The following is a 20,090-nucleotide window of genomic DNA, read 5'->3' as shown; positions in this document are numbered from 1 at the left end:
TTTGGGAAAAAGGGGCACTTTTACTTTAAAGTTTTATTTGGACGACTTCCCCTTCAAAATAAAGGACGCAATTTAGTAATATGTAAAATTTCCGCGATAAACTCTCATGTATAATGAAGACCCTATTTCAGTTTAACGTCAAATACTTAATTGTTGTTGTGTTAACTAGAATAACTTGAATTACAGGAGAACGCGAGCTGTGTTTGTCCTGTTGTTACTCGTGTGTTTTTATTTTGAAACAAAGAACACAGGAAGTTTTGACTCCTCCCGCTAGCTTAGCGCTAGCTAGCGCTCAGTTTCATTTCAGGTAGTAAACATGGGAAGCTAGCTGCAGCTGTGGACGACTCCGGCGGACGTCGCTCCAGCTGTGAATTTATACATTTTGTTGCTGTTTTGTCTTCCGAGGACTTAAAATGGCAGCGAGCACAGAGGCCCCGGAGCCCTGGTACCTAGCCCTACTGGGCTTCGCAGAACATTTCCGCACGTCGAGTCCGCCGAAGATCCGGCTGTGCGTCCACTGTCTGCAGGCAGTGTTTCAGTTCAACCCGCCTCCGAGGGTCGAGGCCCGGACTCACCTTCAGCTGGGCTCGGTGCTGTACCGACACACAAAGAACAGCCAGCTGTCCCAAACTCACCTGGAGAAAGCGGTGAGCAGCAGGCACAGTGACACCAGGCTGTGGTACATTCAAACTACCTGAAACCTGGATCCACATCACTTTTATTATGCTGCATTCAGGCGTCTTTCACAAGTTAACCCTGAGCAAATTGGTTTGATTTCTCTCTAAAACATGGGGGAAAAAAAGCAATGAGCATCTTCGCAGGAAATGACCCGCAAATGATATTAGCAAGGTTGTTTTTTTTTAAGTTTGGGATTTTTTCCCCATAGAACTACACTTATAATTAGTGCAAATATATATTTATTTTATAGTGTCATTTTAACATTTTAGCAGTTTTTGTTTACAGGTCATTTCCCCAGAGTTGTGTTGTATTATCTTATGTGCCAGTTTACTTAATTTACTTTATTTAGGTACTTTTAATATACTTTTTGCGAGGGATCGACAGATTTTGGGCCTGGCCAATTTTTGGAGCTTTTTGCTGATTATCTTTATCAACCTTTTATTAATTAAAAAGTGCAACCATGGGAGGAACTTTTACTTTGTAAAACCTCAGGGAGCTATTTTTTTCAATCATTTTTTAAAAACATTTTACTTGACTTTATAAAAAAAGTTGCTAGAACTTGATGTGTATGATGTTAAAAGTTTCAGCTTTTATTAAACATTCGTTAAAGGCATTTAAACAAAAGTTCCTCATTGCATACTTCCTGTGTTTTTGAAAGAACACAAGCCAGTTTGCCCAGTTTTAAGAGTTAAAACACATCCACCAATGCGTAATGCTTAACCGTTAATTTGCCCAGCTCAGTGTCAAAATCTATTCTCACTGTGATGCTGACTCTAATATTTTGCTTTCTTATGTTTCCACGCAGTGGTTCATATCACAACATGTATCCTTTTTGGTGTGTAACATGAAATTGCACACAAATTGATACAAGGTGTGTTACCTCTGCAGCTCCTCAAAATCATGTTTTATAAAGAAGATTTATGTCTGCATTAACTTATCTGATGATGAAACAATAAAGTCCTTTCATGATTTACATCAGATCTCCCAATTTGAAGATGTGAAGTTTGAAGCAGCAAGTATCCTGTCAGAGTTCTACTGTCAGCAGGTAGGTGTAAGCATCTCTTACATCCAGTCATCCTGTTATAATGTTATGTGAGAAGTAGTTGTTGGGAAACTTAACCCTTTAACAGTCACACATTTGAAAGAATTAGACAACATCATGGACTGTAGAATATGTTAACAAAATGAGAAAAAAACATTTCATTCATTGTGAAAAGTGCAAAAGTCAATGTAATAGAATAGAAATCTGAAAATAAAAGTAAGTTAATGCAATAAATATAAAATAAATTGACACAAATAAAAAAGAATCTAGTAAAAAACAAATCTGTATGAAATATATGTTTAAAAAATTCAATATTATATAATAAATATCTGAAAATAAAATTAACTTCAGAAAATCAACAAATAGAAATAAATATAAATGAGAATGAACCAAGTAACAAAATCAGTTAAAAATTTATGGTAGAAAAAAAATAATTAGTCTTTTTTTATATATTAAAAAGATAACTGAGTAGAATTACAGCATAATCAATATACTAAAATGCATTGAAAAACATCCTTATAAAATTAAGGGTTAACTTAATAATGTAAACTGTTTCAGATATTGCTTGGTTGTTTTCTCTGTGGTAACTTATCTCTTGGCTTCTATTTTCAAGAACTTGGTGGACTCTGCAAAACCAGTGCTGCGGAAGGCCATCCAGATCTCACAGCAAACACCCTACTGGCACTGCAGACTACTTTTTCAGCTCGCAGTAAGAGGACGTCTTGTGTTACAAGCTTATTCATATCTGGCAAGTTCTTTTGAAGTATGTTTCGTTCATGTTTGGGATGTTCTTCTCTCAGCAACTACATGCACTGGAAAAGGACTTGGTATCTGCGTGTGATCTCCTTGGAGTCGGAGCAGAGTACGCAAGAGTGATGGGCTCAGAGTACACAAGGTAAACAGATTAAATTAATGTTTAAGTTCACAGAGATTGATCTATGGTTTAATGCTCTTTATCTCACTTTAAATCTGTTCTTTTCTTTTCCCGCAGAGCTCTGTTTTTACTAAGTAAAGGAATGGTAAATCATTGTCTTTTACTTAAAGCCACTTTTCACATTATTTGTGTTGATTTCTCACTATACTGTAAACATCACGTGCATCTGTTGCTCTGCAGCTGCTGCTGATGGAGCGGAAGCTGGGCGAGGTGCACCCTCTGCTGTCACTGTGCGGGACCATTGTAGAGAACTGGCAGGGAAACCCCATTCAGAAGGAATCCCTCAGGGTCTTTTTCCTGGTGCTGCAAGTTACACACTACCTGGATGCTGGACAGGTACATCAGAATCCCAATATCTCACCACTGAAAATCCACTAAAATCCTTTTTTTGTACATTTTTCAGACAGAAATTGAACATTTTAAGGAAAAGATTTGCTCCTAAAGCTTGTGTTGTTTAGTATTATAGAACTTCAGTTAATAGCCCCGACTATTAATTGCTTTAGTCTTTGAACTCAACAGGCTTATATTTGGGACGGGTGTCTGACTGTGTGTAACCTTTTGAAAGCTAAGCACATTGGCTTAAAAAAGGGAAAAATAAGACAGAAACATGGTAAGAAGAGATGACCCAAGAGTTAGCAAGAAATCTGTGAAAAGTACTAAAGGAGTAACTGAATTGATTTATTTTTTTAAATAGTCTTCTACATCTATCTCTTTTTGCATCTTTCTTGTTTACTGTGCTGGTAATACTTTTTTCTTTGAGCACATGATGTCAGTAAAATTAATGATTGAATTGTAGAGAATTAGCTAACATTGTGTGAAGCATGCCCATATTGACAAAAGTTTAAGTATATTTATATATATATTTGTATGCGTAATTTAAGCATATAACTAACATTAACTCCAGTAGGTAGCCAAAAACACTGTTTTATACATCCAAAGAGCCTCTATAAAAATTAACTGCATGGCAGTCAGACCAGGCCTATAATTGAGACAGGCCTTTATTTGTCAAAATGTGTAGCCACAGCAGGCTAGTAAAAGGGACCGGGCGTCTAATAGAGATTAGGCTTTTAGAAGTTTTATGGTATGTGTAATTGAGTATCTTTGTTTCCTGCTTGTCCCCTAAGTAGATTACGTGTAGTTAATATGATGAGAGAAATGGCAACTGATGCTTATGCTGCATTCAAGTGCTTTTTGGATGGTCCCATCATCCGAGTTTGACAGTTTGAAGCATAATATTATAAAGCATTTTTGTCCCAGACTAATGCTTATAGATATACTTCTAAATAAGCTAGGTCACTCTACATAGACAGCAACTAGCAGGTACAACCTAATACCACAATACATGTGAACAAAAAATTGATATGCAATATTTGAACTGATAAAAAAGTTTATTACCATCAACCAAACATTTACTTTCATCTGCCGTGTTTTTGCATCCATGACATCAACATGCGTACTGAAGTTTTCACCCACCTTCAGAGTAATTGTTCTGATTTGAGGGGGCGTTCAGGTGAATTTTTTTCCGGTCTGGAACTCGCTTTTGTGATTTTTCCGACACCACATGAATGCAGGGTTAACGTGCTTGTTTTATTGTCAGTTTCCTGTTTATGAAATGAAGTTATTGACATTCTAGATAAGGTATGATGCTCAAAGTCACAAATTCAGAGTCGTTATCTATGTGTTGGCTTTAGGTAAAGAGTGTGAAGCCGTGTCTGAAGCAGCTTCAGCAGTGTATCCAGACCATCTCCACTCTCCACGATGATGAGATCCTTCCCACTAATCCAGCGGCTCTCTTCCACTGGCTGCCCAAAGAGCACATGTGTGTGCTTGTGTACCTGGTGAGATTTTGATACATTGTTATCCTTGAAAATTTATCATAAACTCGGAAATAGAGTTATTGTGATACTAATACCAGTATCGAAAATGTCTCCGATAGTGCCTAAAAATGATAGATTGTGTATTTACATGTACACAAGTCCATGTACCGATTTGATACAATAAAATTTTTCACAAAACTTTAAAGTTGTTTTACACCCAGATGAAATGGCAGTTTTCCGGGTAATCGGGTCTTCTTGGCCGCTTTTAAACAGTAGCCTACTACACACTGCACTGTGTAGCCACTGGCAGCTGCTAAGTGAAAGCGACCAAGAAAAATATATTTCTGGTAACTAGTGTAATGTTAGATCAGAGCCATGCCATAAAACAATAGCAGTCTTTTTACATCCAAATAAAGTTAGTATACAGCTATTAAATATTTTTTTATCACAGTGGTGTCAAATCTGTATTGGATATTGGCTGATACGCAAGTTCAGGTATCAGATCAGTATCAAAAGTAAAAAAAAATGGTACTGGAGCGTCTGTACCATTATAAAAAAAAAAAAAGCGTATTCTGTGTGATGCAGCTGCAACATGATTTGCCTTGTTTTGTTTTTTGTACATAAGGTGACAGTGATGCACTCCATGCAGGCGGGCTACTTGGAGAAGGCACAGAAGTACACAGACAAAGCTCTCATGCAGCTGGAGAAGCTGAAGAGTAAGTTTGTTGGAATACGCTCTCTGCTTATCTTCCCCTTGATGACAACTCGGCTTTGATCCGTCTGTATGTCTTCAAAGTGCTGGACAGCAGTCCCATCCTGTCCACGTTCCAAGTCATCCTGCTGGAGCACATCATCATGTGCCGGCTGGTCACCGGACACAAAGCCACAGCTTTACAAGAGGTACAGTAGCAGCTCATGTGTATGCTGCCAGGCTTTTACCAATTAAGAATAGAAATAGAATAAGAGTAGAAGAGACATTCAGCTGTTTGCTGTGGTTATTTGACAAGGTCAAAAGAAAATGGTGATTGTTGTTATGGTGAAAATACTTGTCTGTAGGGCTGTTAAAGGTGTCACACTTACTAGTATGAGAGTGCTCTTTTGGCCTACTGTACACACTAACCCAGCGATTGCCTTTTGTCTGACTTATCAATATAAATATGAAGCAATTGCATCCAGCAATATTTAATTACAGCAGCAAGGCAAATCAGATACAATGCAACTCAGCACAAAGGACGCCTACCTATGCTTTGTACTACTAACACACCGCTTGTTTGGTGGTTACTGCAAAACCTCACCTCAGGGAGTTTGTGATTTCCTGGAAGTCAGATTGTATAAAAGTTAACCTGCTACAACGGTCACAGTTTTTCAATATCAACAGTCCACATTAAAGTGGCTGCAGCTCCGATCATCCTGCTGTGTTGATTTGGATGAGAGAGTACGTTCTACTCAATTCTATGAAAAACACATATTTTACAAATTTAGTCTGGAGGTCGTCCAGAGTTGTTGATCACATTGTAAGGTTGTGATGATTTTGCTCTGTATTTAGATTTCTCAGGTTTGCCAGCTTTGTCAGCAGTCTCCCCGGCTGTTTACAAATCATGCTGCTCAGCTTCATACACTACTGGTAAGTCTACACGCAACTTCAGTTGTTTTATAAGCTCCGGGGTTTATTGTCTCTGCTTTGCTGAGACTGCCTTTTTTAAGGTGCTATATAAATAAAGTTATTATTATTAGCATTATTATTATTTGCGAAAATAACAACATAAATGATTGTCTTTTAGCTAGATAATGATATATGCAACAAAAATGTGTTTGTTACACTCGATAATCTACCATCACATATTGTTGGACATCGTTTTTTTTCTGTTTTGTTTTAGTTCCTTGTTTGCAGGAAAAAAAGTGGCTTACAACCTTCACAAGATACATTCCTTCTAGATAATCTGAAGCATTCACATCTGTGTCCTCTTTTTCTGCGTCAGGGCCTCTACTGTGTTTCCGTGAACTGCATGGATAATGCTGAAGCTCAGTTCACTGCTGCTCTACAGGTGAGTTTCATAATGTCACTGACTACATTTGCATGCACACTAATAATACCCTGTTAAAGTGAATATGACAGTATTTTGAATTTGATACCGGTCATATAAACACTAACAGCATAAAATAAGTTAGATAATGACGTGGTATATGGCAGTATCCGTCAGTTTTATGAGCATTATTTGGACACATATACAGCACTTTTGGAATATGCACATCAGTTTGGGTTTTTACCGCAGTTTGCTACACAGGGCCTCATGTCTGTTTGCAGACAGCTCTGCATGTTGTCATCAATGTCTTTCAGTTTGTAACATTTTAGTGTAGAGATGCATGCATGCCCAAAAGGAAAGCTCACAATTCTTTAGGAAGGAGATACACACTTGAATATCAGCAGGTTTGTCAATATGCACTACTTTCCCGACTCTGACTTGTTCAAGAGGGTGACGGCAGCAATGAAAGAGGGAGGCTGGGTTCACCGGGTCAAACAAGTCCCGCTCTGCAGGAAAACTGAAAAAATCCTACTTAACTGCACAATAACAAAGATGATGAGCAGCTCCAGACATTCCTCTTTTTTCTTTTTTTTTTAACATAATAAACGACATGTTGGGGCATGTTAATCGGCATATTCCATTAGCCATGTAAACAACTTAGCTTAACTTAGATGTATACACAGTTGTCTATAACCGTTTTAATTTGCTTTGAATAAGGATCAGTTAAGGAAGCGTACACAGTTCAGGCGTTTACATACATGTCTGACCTCTTGGGGTTATCCAGATCTTAGAAACCTTGTAGAAAAAGAATATCTTGTCATTAATCTGCGAACAAGTCTATTTTTGTCGGTTTCTGAAAAGTTCAAACTTTGAAAGACACAGGGTGATCAAACATGTAATATTTTTGGATATTTCAGAGAGAATAGCTTGGTGTATGAAAGCCCTGACTGTGTGATGCTTAGATGACTCAGTGTCTCTGTTTTTTCTTTTTCTGTTAGATGACAACGCACCAAGAGCTGTGGACATTTATTGTGACCAACCTGGCCAGCGTCTACATCCGGGAAGGCAACAGACATCAAGAGGTCAGGCAGCCGCTCCTTCCCTCAGAATTTAAACATTTTATTGTTACATTTTTTTCTTTAAACCTTTTTTTAAACCAACAGCTTTACAGCCTTCTAGAGAGAATTAATCCTGATCACAACTTTCCTGTCAGGTAACTACAGATCATGATGATAATGTCACATCATGTACGTTTACATCGTGCTTTTTTGCTGAGTTCTAAAGTACACAACTTCGACTTCTTCAGCTCTCATTGTCTACGAGCTGCAGCGTTTTACATCAGAGGGCTTCTGTCTTTCTTCCAGGGACGTTACAACGAGGCCAAGTAAGAACATTTACCTTTACTTTTTGTGTTTGCTCGGTAAACTATACGTGTAGTCTTCTGTTCTGCTCTTATGTTTAGAGCAAGAGAGCCTAATACGTAATCTTACATCAACAGAAGATTTCTGAGGGAGACCCTGAAGATGTCTAATGCTGAGGATCTGAACAGGCTGACTGCCTGCTCACTGGTCCTGCTGGGTCACATCTTCTTTGTCCTGGGCAACCACAGGGTGAGTCTACATCCCCACATGTCCTCTCCATTATGCTGCGCTCCTTTGGAAGTTGGACGTGAATAATTATGTGTCGGTCTTTCCAACTTCCGATCTTAATGCGTTACAGTGCATCTGCTCGGGAAAAACATGGATGCCCGCAGGAAACTCGTGTTTGTGTGAATAGCCTCTGAACATCAGAAGCATGTAGTCAGGACCTGCAGGAGCTACCATAGCACCAGACTACCCACCTCCCATAGAAACCTTTTTGTCAGTTTTTAGATCTTACAGTAGGTTACATGCAGATTCAATGATGTAGGTAGCAAATAGAGACAGGAGGAGTAGGCTAGTAGGCTACTACATGCTCACAAAGACTTCTATCAAACACAAATTAACAAAGTGGAAATTACACTACAAAGTTGTTATAGAACGTTTCACAAAGTAAAAATTGACAGACGGGTAATTCTGAGTACAATAAAACATGGCATTAGACCTCACACTGCAGTCCGAGTATGTCAGGACTGCAGATATGATTTTGACGACTTGTTTGCTTCCATATTTTCTTCAGGAAAGTAACAATATGGTGGTTCCTGCCATGCAGCTGGCCAGCAAGATCCCAGACATGTCCGTGCAGCTCTGGTCCTCTGCGCTTCTCAAAGGTACAGTGTCAACTGAGTCTTAACTCACTGTGAGGTTTAATTTCAATATTATGTTACAGGGAGTATCTTCCTGTCAAAGGACAACAAATGTAGGTTTTCACTTTGGCCAGTTGGGGGAGCAAGAGGAAAACTCATGCAGTGTCCCAACGTGGAATAGGTTCATTATGCAATGTGCTCAGTGAATTGAAATGCAGTCTGCCTGCTCAATTTGGATTTTTCTTGTGTACTGATGGACATTTGAGTCTGATGTTTCCCAAAGTCAGGGGGTCACCAAAAACTTTGAATGAATATCCACAACAGATGTCATATGTATGGAACCCCAAAGTGGTCAATGTTAAATAAATCTTTAAATTATTATTAAATAGATAATTACATGGAAAAATAGCTTAAATGTAGGAAACAAATAATAATCTTTAAAATTATCTAAGAAATTATTATTAAATCATATTTTCTTGTTTTTGACAGATTTCCTTGATTTGGTTTCTCTTACTCACAACAGTCACACAGTCATCTTTTGTTTGAGACTTTTACAGAGTGAACCTTTTTTCCATTTTTTAACAATTAAGAAATGAAAAAAAAACACATGGAATATGGGATGTTTTACATTTGAGATAAATGAATATTAATAAAAACAGAGTTGAATAAACATATTTGAACACATGGTCGTTGGCAGGCTGTTCACATTGATTCTGAGTTACAATCTAAACTCACGAGACAGCTTCAGCTAGTGAGCCGGAGGTTTAGTTTCTGTGCACTGCGTGCATTTACCGCAGCAGCTCATTCACAACGTTGTTGCTATGGTGATGATGTTGCTCACCAGGTAGCAGTTGTTTAGCTTGCTAGATAGCTTAAGAGGCAGGGAAAGTGTGATTCGCTGGAAGGTGAGATGGTGGTCATTTTGTATGCAGGCACAATCCAGCAATGTCCAGCTTAGTTCTACATCAGGGGTTCACAGGGTTCCCGCAGATCCTTAAAAAGTCTTAAAGGGCATTGAATTCATGAAAATTCTTAGACATAGTAAGAGGGATTTTATGAATCTTTTTTTCTGACATCTCAAAATAAGTGGTAACATCTTTTTTTTCCCAAAATATTTTAATAAATTACTTTTCCTCAACTCCTCATGATGGGAATCCAAGCTGTGGAATCTCAACATGCAGATTGAGAAACACAAAATCATCTAGAAACTCTCCAGAAATGCCAGATATTTCCCACTTCTGTTGGTAAACTAAATAGATACCTTTATAATGATATAATATGGTCATTGTGCTTTACACCAAAATTACTTATTTTTCCAACATTTGATGCAGATAATCTAATTTTTCACAGGACAAAAAAGTCCTAATTTTGTTACAGTAAAGATTTGGGCAAAATAAAACTGTCCATTTTTGGATTTTGGTTATTAGAAAATTGTTCTTATTTAAAAAAAAAAAAAAAGGAAGAAAGAAAGAAAAGATATAAACCTGCTAATTTTTTGTCTTAAATTGGTCTTAAACTTAATTCCAAGTGGCATTAAAAAGTCTTAAAAAGTCTTAAATCTAACTTGCCTTCAGCTGTAGGAACCCTGTGTTCAGCAGTCATGCAGGGAGAGAGCCGCTGCAGAGGAGGCAGAGATACTTCTCATTCAGTAACAGCATCAGTACACCACAGGGAGAGTAATAAAGCCACAACTGAATTAGAAGTGGACATGGCTTCGAGAAAAGAGCACCGTAACTGAAGAAACACTTAATCACTCTGTAATAACTTGATGAGTCGAAACATATTCAAAGGTAGAGCTGATGTTAGGATCCGAAATCGATAAAAACATCAAACTGCAGCCGTAGTCACCAGTTTTCACAGTCATCCTTTCCCAGCAGATCTGAACAAGGCTTGTGGAAACACCATGGATGCCCATGAAGCAGCCCAGATGCACCAGAACTTTTCCCAGCAGCTCCTGCAGGACCACATCGCCGCATGCAGCCTCCCCGAACACAACCTCATCAGTGTAAGCACAATGTCAATCAGTCAGCCTGTAAAGAGTAAGTCAATCCACCCTGCCAGGATTTCAAAAGAAACTGTGATGTGCTGTGTTGCAGTGGACAGACGGCCTCCCCCCTGTGCAGTTTCAGCCTCAGAACGGACCTGCTACCAGCCTGGCCAACCTGCTCTGAGAGCAAAATCCCGACCTGACTTGCAAAAGGAGACACAGAGGAGCAACTGCAGGGAAAACTACATAAAAAAGATGAACAGAAAACATGAGAAGCAGCTGATGAAAAGGGTAAGAGGAAGAGGTGGCACGATATTAAAATTGCGTCCTTTTAACAGCATTCATTCACTGCACCCTCTTTGACTGGGTTTTAAGAAATGTGATTTTTTTTTTGACAGCAAAGGTGTGTCAAGGGCACGTTTTTTATTACACTGACACACTTTGGAGGGGTTTTAATAGTTTGTTTCACGAGACAAAAAAAACCAACAAATTGCATTAAAAGTTGTCTAAGAAGATTAATACAATTCTCAAATCTGTATTTTATGATGCTCCAGACAGCATCTGTGCAGCTTACTTAGCACAAAAACAGTGGGGCTAAGTGTTAGTCTTGATGAGCTTTAGAGGTGCTGGTAAGTGGATTTTGTTAGCTGTGGACAGCTAACAAAATCCACCAGGCTAACCCTTTCCCCCAGTTTCCAGACTGTGTGCTAAGCTGAGGTAGTCGCTCTCTTGTAGAAGCTTCATATTTATCGTACAGACAAGCGAGCGGTATCCACCTTCCCGTCTAATTGTCACTAATAAAGCAAATAAACATACTTTCCAAAGTAACTCAAAACCTTTCCATTATAGGTGTCCTCTGGAGTTTTCTTGTAAACAAGTATTTTAAAGATCTACAATGCAGAATTTTCTTTAACAAAACTGTTATACAGAGGCAATCCCTCTCAATCAGCACCTGAGACCCACTAGAAGTGTGTGGTGGTGCATTTTTCTGCAGAGACTCTGCTCTCTGCCTGTATTTTTCTGTTTTCTGTATTCGGGAAGTTTATGGGTGTGTGTCCCTACAGGTAAAGTCAGGCCTTTATAAAAAGGTAGCACCAAGGTGCCAGACCGTCAGCAGCAGGCATCAAAGAGACACATTGTAAAGAAGCGCAAATATAGCAAGGCAAAACACCAAACGAGAGTGAATCTGGGGTTGGCGTTTATGTTCACTTTCAATGTCAAGTGTTTACAATCAGTCAAAGACAATCCTGCATAGTATACCTTTAAATCTAGCATTGTTTACATCCATGTTTACAAGCTTGCAGTCTTATATACATATCAGCCTTTGCGGGGACATTGCCGTGTGACTTGGCGTGTTACCGTCGCCTGTTAATCAGCGTGACACCATTGGTAAGACAGTGTATCACGTGTGTACATGTGTGCCTGCATGCATGAGATAAACAATAAAAAAACACCTCCATAGTGCTACTAGAGGTCAAAAACTCCACAGGGGACTTCTAAAATCAACTGATTTGTCCCACCTATTTAGTTCCTCTCTTAACGCTCTCCTGCACAACTGTCATGGAGGTGTTTTTATTTTGGATAAAGTAAAATGGGTTGTCAGGGTTAGGAAATGTTAAGAGAACATTAAATAAGCTTAAATTAGTACTGAATTTTTACCATTCATCACCCAAACAAACAAATGTCAGTCTATTGTTGTGCATGAACTCAGTATGTGTCTTTTCAAAACACTGGTTGTTCTGATGCACAGTATACAGTATATAACAGTATATTATATATCTGCAATGATCGTAATGTAGCGTATGTTTGATATGTTCCTGATGGTTTGGTTGACAGCTGCACATGTAGTTTATTCACTGAAGACAGTTCAAGGTTATAATATATTTACTAGACTCTGGAACCAGCTGACCATTTTATGTAATGGCAGACACTGGCTTGCTTTACACCCACTAGTATTAATTAATGTTATGAAGGTATGAAATGTGAACTTTAAACATGTTTTGAGACCTTAATGTATACAAAAAAAGTATTTAGATAATTTTAAACACTGCAGTTCAGTGGACTTGCTGCCTGGCCTTTAGATTTTTACCTTTTCACTCTCACTGTATATTTTTATGCTGTGCACTTTTTGCTTGGAGTCAAGAAAACAGTAATAATACGATTATAATAATGACTGTTAGCTGTTTGCACACAATGTTGTTTCAGGATGAAACACATTTTTATCTTTCATATGTCAGCATTTTTGAATAATATTTTATTCCTCTCAGTTCCTGTTTTACTCATGTCTTCCAGTCGATGGTGGTATAAATCTTTATTTAAATATCTTATTTATTTAATTATGTTCATTATACCAGATGCAGTTGTTGTTTTCCAGTTAATGCTGATTACCGTTTGATATATTATCAAATAACTGGTAGGACTGTTGATTTAGTTACACTTATGTAGGAATGTTACATTTTTAGTTTTATCTAGTAAAGACATATGTAATAACACAGTAACACAGACTAGTTCAGTCATTTGCAAAGTAATTACTGCAATAAATACTACATTATGGATGCCATTTATTTTATTGGCATTTTGCATTATGTTACAGAACTGAATGTTTTATTTATGTTTTCTCCATTGTCATTTGCTCTGCTCAACTTCAACACAACTATGACTTTTTAAAATAAAACATCAAAAGTAGAATGACTTAATCATTCTTGACTATTATTTTTTTTTACTTGATGTTTTTTTTTTGTTTTAGTCCACTTAGGACAAAACACACAACACACTTTACATTAGAGATGACCCTTTTGCAAACTGTTTATACATTTTAGTTATTACCTTTTATTTCAGTACATTATGAAAACACAGGGTGCCTGCACACAGAAATGAATGGAAGCTTGGAACAGTGGGAAAAATACATCTAAAAATCTAAAATTTAAAAGCACTGATTAAAAAATAATTAGCAAAACTATTATCTGTATATGGTACATAGTGAAGGAGCTTGAACTTGCAAATCTGGTCCTTTTAATGCAAAATGTAAGCGTTTTATATGGAAATCCTTATTTGAGAAAAAACCTTGAGGAGAAGGCAAAGGGAAAGTTAAGAAGACCTGGCCCAAAAATAGCAAGAAATTAGTCCTAATCCGCAAGGAAATTACCTGAAATAAAGCAAATAAATAAAAGGTTTTTTTAAAAAAAATAATTAAATAAAATAGACAAGAAAATGGCCCCCCAATTAGGAAAAAAGTGCAGAAAATTGCAGAAAATATATGTATTTTTCTATGTAACATAATTTTAAATATATAGTGGTAATGGTTATAAATATAACTTTCTGGACATTTTTCCATGGTCTGATAATTTTCTTTTTTTAAGTAATCAAAATAACTTGCCCAGGCTTTAAAGGGTTAATTGCCTAAAACATGTAATAAGATGTCTATTATTTTTAGATTATATTACTTGATCAGCTGAAATGTCAGTCACATGAGAGCCGATTTTAAGAAGGTAATCGCTGTAATACGAAGGTAAACTCACGGCGGAATAGGCTATTGAATCAAACTGTTGGTTGTCTTTACTCATATATTTAAAACATCTTATTTTGAAATTAGTGACGTAATCGTCAGTATTTTTTTACACGAGGTTCTGCAGCTCATCATACACACATCGGTATTTAATGAAGACCTACTCCGAGGGTTCATCTTTTTAAAACATAAAAATAAATCTTTTTCAAATATATTTCCATATATTTATGATGTGTATGATATTTCTCGTGTGTCCTCGTGTCCGCTGCTGCCGGTAGCCGATGTTCACCAGAGGAAGAGGCTCAGTGAGAAGTGAAAAGTTTTGGGACGCTCTAGGTGTCTTGGACGCAGCTGAAAGGAGCCATTTCCTGCCAAATAGTGAGCCCGTCTAATCGTGACTGCAGCAGCTACTTCCTGCATTGTTACATTACTTAATGAGGATTAAGTTGAAGCTGTCATGTTGTACCGGGCGGCCATTAGGCCTCGTCCACGCGGAGGGAGGAGAGAGACTGAAGGCTGATGTTTCCTCTGTTTGGTTTCAGAGCTGGTGCTTTCACCTGGTCAGGACCTGCTGAGGGACTGTCCTGTGGAACTGTACATAAAGGCCTTTATATTTATAAAGTAGAGCCTATATGAAATCATCAACTTTTAAGTCCAATCTTACATCATGTCTTCATTTGAGAAATTATAACACTTTTAGCAATTTAAAAAAAATCACACATCATCATTGTTATGTAACAGTTATAAACAGTGGGTAAACAAAGTATTTACACTTAAATATGTGAGGATGACAAAGAAACAGCACCACTTGGCAATATTATGTAATTCAATACAAAATCACAATGTTCAGCCTCAAAAAATACCACTAAGACTACGACCTGACCTTTCTTAGATACTGTAATTATTATGGTAGTCTCATTGTCCTATTATATTTCCAAGTGTGTTGTGGTATGTGTTCCACTTTTGTACATTTATTTAAAGAAAAATTCACCTCTCATTTACTAATGTTTCCTGTAGCCAGGATTTTAGAAATACGAGAAATACTCAGTGACTTTTATTTTCAGTTAAACATTTGTCTTCGTACACTTTTCATAATGCAAAGTAATTTTATCAGAAGGTGACCATAGAAACATAGTAGAGTAGACTGGGTTTTCTTTTTGTTCTGTTTTTTTTTTTGTGGATTTTTTTTCCCACCTATCTTCTCTATGTTATAGTGAGTGATGGGAGGATAATGTCTCTTTTTTTTAACCGCTTAAATGTTTACTGTTTTACTGAAAGAAAGTTTTTGGCCTAATTAAAATATCTTTTAAAAAATAAAAATAAATAATGACAGTCGTAAGTCCAAACCAGTTAACCAGTTAAAAGCCTCCAGAGACGATGAAGAGAGCTGACAGTAGTCTATGCAATGATTATATGTCATCATTTATTCACTGAATCTGTTTCCACTGAAGTTAGTTGCATTTACATTTATCGATACAGCAACTTTTTCATCTTTCTCAGGCATAAAAACTTTTTTTTGCAATATTTTTATGTTTTTGTATTTTTTATGTGCAAACTTAATATGTGCATAAAAAGAGGTGGATGGAAATGCACATTTTTATAATCATCGAAGATCCTCAACTTGTCCTCTAGCGCCACCATGAGAGTAAGATTTTTGTGTCTTGACAGCCACCCGACGGAGCCGTAACATTTTGTACAGATGTGCCTTTTCCCCAGAGGATTGATCCCTGTGACTTTTTATCTAGTGCCATCAGCAGGCTGAGCTTTTACCTATCCAATAATGTCTCTATATCACAGATTGTCACAAATTTCAGCACAGAGATTTCTGCTCCCGAGAGGAGGAACCCTGATGACTTTGGCGATCCCTTCACTTGTCCTCCAGTGCCACCATTGACTTGTTTCAGAGTGAAATGTCTTAACAGATGCTGGAGGGATTGCCATGCAGTTTGGTGCAGAAATTTACAGTCTTAGTGAACTACAGCGACATACTTTTTATGTTTTCATCAACGCATTTCTGATTGTGGGCTTCATCGGGGTTATCATACAACACTTTGTAGTTATACCAGGCACCCTGCGCTCTACTATAATGTACACTCCCTAAAGGTTCCTGAAAATGACCAAAAATACTGAGGACCTAAGTGTCTTCAAGTGAGCCTGATTTTTCTAAATAGTTATGTCTGGATGGCTAAGGTAACAATTACTTGTCCCTTGGTTCTGAGGAACAGTGACAATATTGACAGAAACATTCGTCATTACCTCTAAAATCCAGAGTGTTGTTTAATTACTGCTTTGGCTGGGGTGATTATGAGAAGATGGCCCCTTGGTGCAGATCTGATTGCATTTATACGAGACAATCTGTGGCCTCAGGAGATAAAGTGGTAGGATGAGAGGACGGAAACAATCAGACCTGATGACACAGCATCATCTAGAGAGAGCCCTTTTTTTGTCATTTAAAGAACAGCAGCAAAGAACGCTGACAAAGCACTCAAACCCCCCCCAACCCCCCACCTGTTGGTGAGCAGCCCCCATCCCACTTCAGTCTATTACTTAGATCACAGTATTTCATACCCACATGTGTGAGTGCACGTGTGTGTATGTGCATTTCTATGGGTGTTTGTAGATGATGAGGACTGGTTCAGTTCACAGGGATGCTTTGAAGGGATGCCATGAAAGAGGCAGCCAGCTGGATCCTTTATGGAGGTGGTTCTGCAACTTCTGACGTAGTAACCCTGCCGCGTGTGCTCTGGACCTGCACGTATGGATCTGATTGTAACTGCAAGCCTGGTTGGCTTGTTATTAACGCGGCCTTCCTGTTAACTGCTACGACAAAGTGAGACTGTGTTGGGGTTGATTGTTTGTATTTTTATGTGGGGTCAGGGAGTCATTTGTGATGCTGGTGTAATTATATGATGCTGAGTTTGGGATAAAGATCCTAACATGGTGCTGATGCAGGTCCCTGTTGAGAGTCGGTGTACATGAAGCTGAGGTTGCTGGTGTAAGACCAAAGTTTAAGTTTGCAGGATAATATAATGCTGGAGTTGTTTTTATATGAAGGGACAAACATGAACAGTTTTGTAAATTTATGTAACACAGTAGCCACGTGGAGGCTTGTTGTGTAAACTTCCTGGAATGGTCTGATTGACCTATTACAGTGCTCCAGGAAAAAAACTCCCCACCTCCCACCCTCAGTGTACACACATGTTGCCTCAAAGTTTCCATTCAGTATAATGCACACAGAAGACTGTGCACAGGGGTTGCATCTCATTTAATTTTTGCATTTTTTTTTTTTTTGCTAGTAACTTGATTAGACACTGCAACCTAAACTAAAATAATTAGATCCTAAAGGGGCAGTGTGTAGGATTTAGTGGCTTCTTGCAATGAGGATTGCAGATTACAATCAGATGAAACAGATTTACTGCAGAGGTATCCTTCTCTCCAAAACAAACAGACCAGGTGATTAGAACTGGCAAAAACACAGAATAAACCATTTTCATTGTTACAAACTGGTGTTTCTCCAACATTGTTCGGCTCGCCAAAGCACCTGCTACTGTTAGCTCACCTTTTTTGTGTTGAGATCTAGAAGTTCATATGTTTTTGTTTTTTTTTTACCAGGAACCAATTTATAAGCAGATTGCTCTTCCTCATCAAAACAAATATACCCGGTGATTTAAACTGCTAAAAACACTAAAGTATAAACAGTTTGATATTTAAAATCTGTGTTTTTCAAATGCTTTTTGGCTCATTTAGGGGGGGCTGCTAACTATAGTGGCCAATGCTAAAATGCAAACACAGAAATGGGTCTATCTACAGCAGTGTTTGGTTGATCAGGTCTGGGCTACTGGAGAAACATGGCAGACTCTGTGGACGAGGACCTGTTCCCTGTGTACAGTGTTGGGGAGTAAGTAGTTACGTGTAACTAGTTACAGTGATTAAATTATAAAATAAATGTATCTTCCACATTATCATACAATGTATATTGTGCTTTGATAAAACAATCAGCACACAGTAAACCTGAAGGTCAGTTTTTTGTTCCTGGCTGTCTTGAAAGTGCCCTGCGATAGTCTGGCGACCTGTCCAGGGTGAATCCCGCCTCTCGCCTAATGACAGCTGGCATAAACTCCAGCCTCCCCCGCGACCCTTGAGAGCATAAACAGTTACAGCAAATGAATGAATAAATGAATGAATGAATGTCTTGCACAGTCAGTGGTGTAGTGGTAGCAGATGAAGTGGGTGTTTACTTTATTGTCAGTATGATGAGCACACTGGATGTGGTTATACCAATACATTACAGATATGACAATTAAAAAATCTGAATACTGTATTACTGTCATTGTAAGAAGAGCATACAACGAAATTATGAGCACAGCTCCACTTAGTGCATACAACAGTTAAAAAGGTAAAATAAAAAACATAAATAAATAAATAATTTTAAAAAAGATACCATGTAAGACACATGGGCGAAATGATCAATATTGCACATATATACATACACACTAATATTGCTTATTGGAGGGATTATTACATATTCACATATCTAATGGCTGTGGGGAGGAAACTGTTTTTAAGTCTGGATGTCCGTGCTTTTGCTGACCTGTATCGTCTGCCTGACGGTAGGGTTTCAAACAGGTGATGTGCAGGGTGTGTGGGGTCTTTTATGATGTTATGCTCCCTGTGGAGGTAGCAGGAACTGGCATTGTCATCAAAAATACGCAAAGTGTAAAACAAAATCAATGTACATAGTAAACAGTGGGCAAACAGCAGTTGTAATAGCATGCAGCACAAATAGTGCTTAACTAATACTGTGCACAGTGGTAAAGTTGAGCAAATACACAGGCATACGGAGTATACTGCATCCTCCTCTTGCAACCACTGTCTTCTAGCTATGCTTACGTACACTTACCTCATCAACTACCACTACACCATTGTCTTTGTATGTTAGGAAGCAATTGTGATACTGATGAGTGCAGTGTAACAGTTATGCCCTGCTAGTGCTGCATCCTCCTTTTGCAACCACTATTTTCTTTCAGTGCTTATGTACACTGATTATTTTCTACATGTTACATGTTTTGTATCATCATATGTTTATTGTATTTGACATAACCAGATCATGTGTGCTCATTATACTGGAAATATAGTGATTTCAAGTCCTGCTCTGAGGTAGCTGTTGTAGGTTTTTATTCAGTGGTTTAGTGGAGGTATATGCAGGTATGCAGGATTTTAGGACATTTCTAGGATTAAGGGACATTTATAGCATTTTAAGACGTTTCTAGGATTTTAGCATGTTTCTAGGATTTTAGGATGCCTCTAGGACGTTTCTTGGATTTCAGGATGTTTTGGGGGTTTTAGGACATTTCTAGGATTTTAGGATATTTCTTGGATCTTAGGATATTAGGGGCTTACCTAGGACCTCCTTCGGGGGCTGTGGGGGAAAATTCAGTGGCACTTTTTTTGATATACAAACTCTGTTTTGAAACAGTTCTATGCACTGTGGGGGGACACCTTGTGTATCCCACAAAGTATTTTGTGTGTGTGTGTGTGTGTGTGTTTGGGGGGGGGGTTATGTGACCGTTTACAGTACGCACCTATCAACCAAAACGCCATATATACATTACAAGAGGGTATACCCACTTCCTCCCCAGTAACCTACCCATATACCTATTAGTGCATCCACCTCATCAACTATCACTACACTACTGTCTTTACTGTATATTTGGGAGGGAATTGTGATGCTGCTGAATGTTTTGGGTGAAATGTGTGATGCCCTCAGTTTTTACAGGTTCTCACTGGGACTGTGTGTGTGTGTGTATGTGTGTGTGTGTGTGTATGTGTGTGTGCTGGAGGGGATCTCTGTACTTGCTGGTACAGTCATGGGACGACCT

General features: G+C 38.2%; 1 protein-coding gene across 3 annotated transcripts; it reads left to right on the top strand.

Annotated features, from left to right (window-relative positions):
- Window positions 1-278: 278 nt before the first annotated feature.
- mau2 (MAU2 sister chromatid cohesion factor) lies at window positions 279-13,402 on the top strand. 3 transcript variants are annotated; one of them, XM_042498472.2, is made up of 19 exons: window positions 279-647; window positions 1,484-1,501; window positions 1,658-1,723; window positions 2,334-2,429; window positions 2,521-2,615; window positions 2,712-2,739; window positions 2,835-2,990; window positions 4,346-4,492; window positions 5,097-5,187; window positions 5,268-5,371; window positions 6,018-6,095; window positions 6,451-6,516; window positions 7,494-7,577; window positions 7,659-7,708; window positions 7,802-7,879; window positions 7,994-8,105; window positions 8,653-8,743; window positions 10,597-10,724; window positions 10,816-13,402. In XM_042498472.2, the coding sequence occupies exons 1-19, from the start codon at window positions 414-416 to the stop codon at window positions 10,888-10,890; spliced, it is 1,797 nt and encodes a 598-aa protein (XP_042354406.2). In that variant the 5' UTR covers window positions 279-413; the 3' UTR covers window positions 10,891-13,402. The 3 variants fall into 3 exon arrangements, with proteins under 3 accessions (XP_042354406.2, XP_042354407.2, XP_087941682.1); XM_042498473.2 differs by lacking the exon at window positions 1,484-1,501; XM_088085556.1 differs by having other exon boundaries at window positions 387-647; window positions 7,494-7,708.
- Window positions 13,403-20,090: the final 6,688 nt, after the last annotated feature.

This window comes from Plectropomus leopardus, chromosome 12, assembly GCF_026936395.1.
Source record: "Plectropomus leopardus strain MGB_pleo_1.0 chromosome 12, ASM2693639v1, whole genome shotgun sequence".
Taxonomy (NCBI): Eukaryota; Metazoa; Chordata; class Actinopteri; order Perciformes; family Serranidae; genus Plectropomus; species Plectropomus leopardus.
This window is presented reverse-complemented; position numbering and strand designations above follow the sequence as displayed.

Bases quoted from the DNA above. Each gene is read 5' to 3' on its own strand.
- mau2 (XM_088085556.1), top strand. From the start codon at position 414: ATGGCAGCGAGCACAGAGGCCCCGGAGCCCTGGTACCTAGCCCTACTG. The intron at 1,724-2,333 runs GTAGGTGTAAGC...TCTATTTTCAAG, and splicing joins CAGAGTTCTACTGTCAGCAG to AACTTGGTGGACTCTGCAAA. The intron at 8,106-8,652 runs GTGAGTCTACAT...TATTTTCTTCAG, and splicing joins TTGTCCTGGGCAACCACAGG to GAAAGTAACAATATGGTGGT.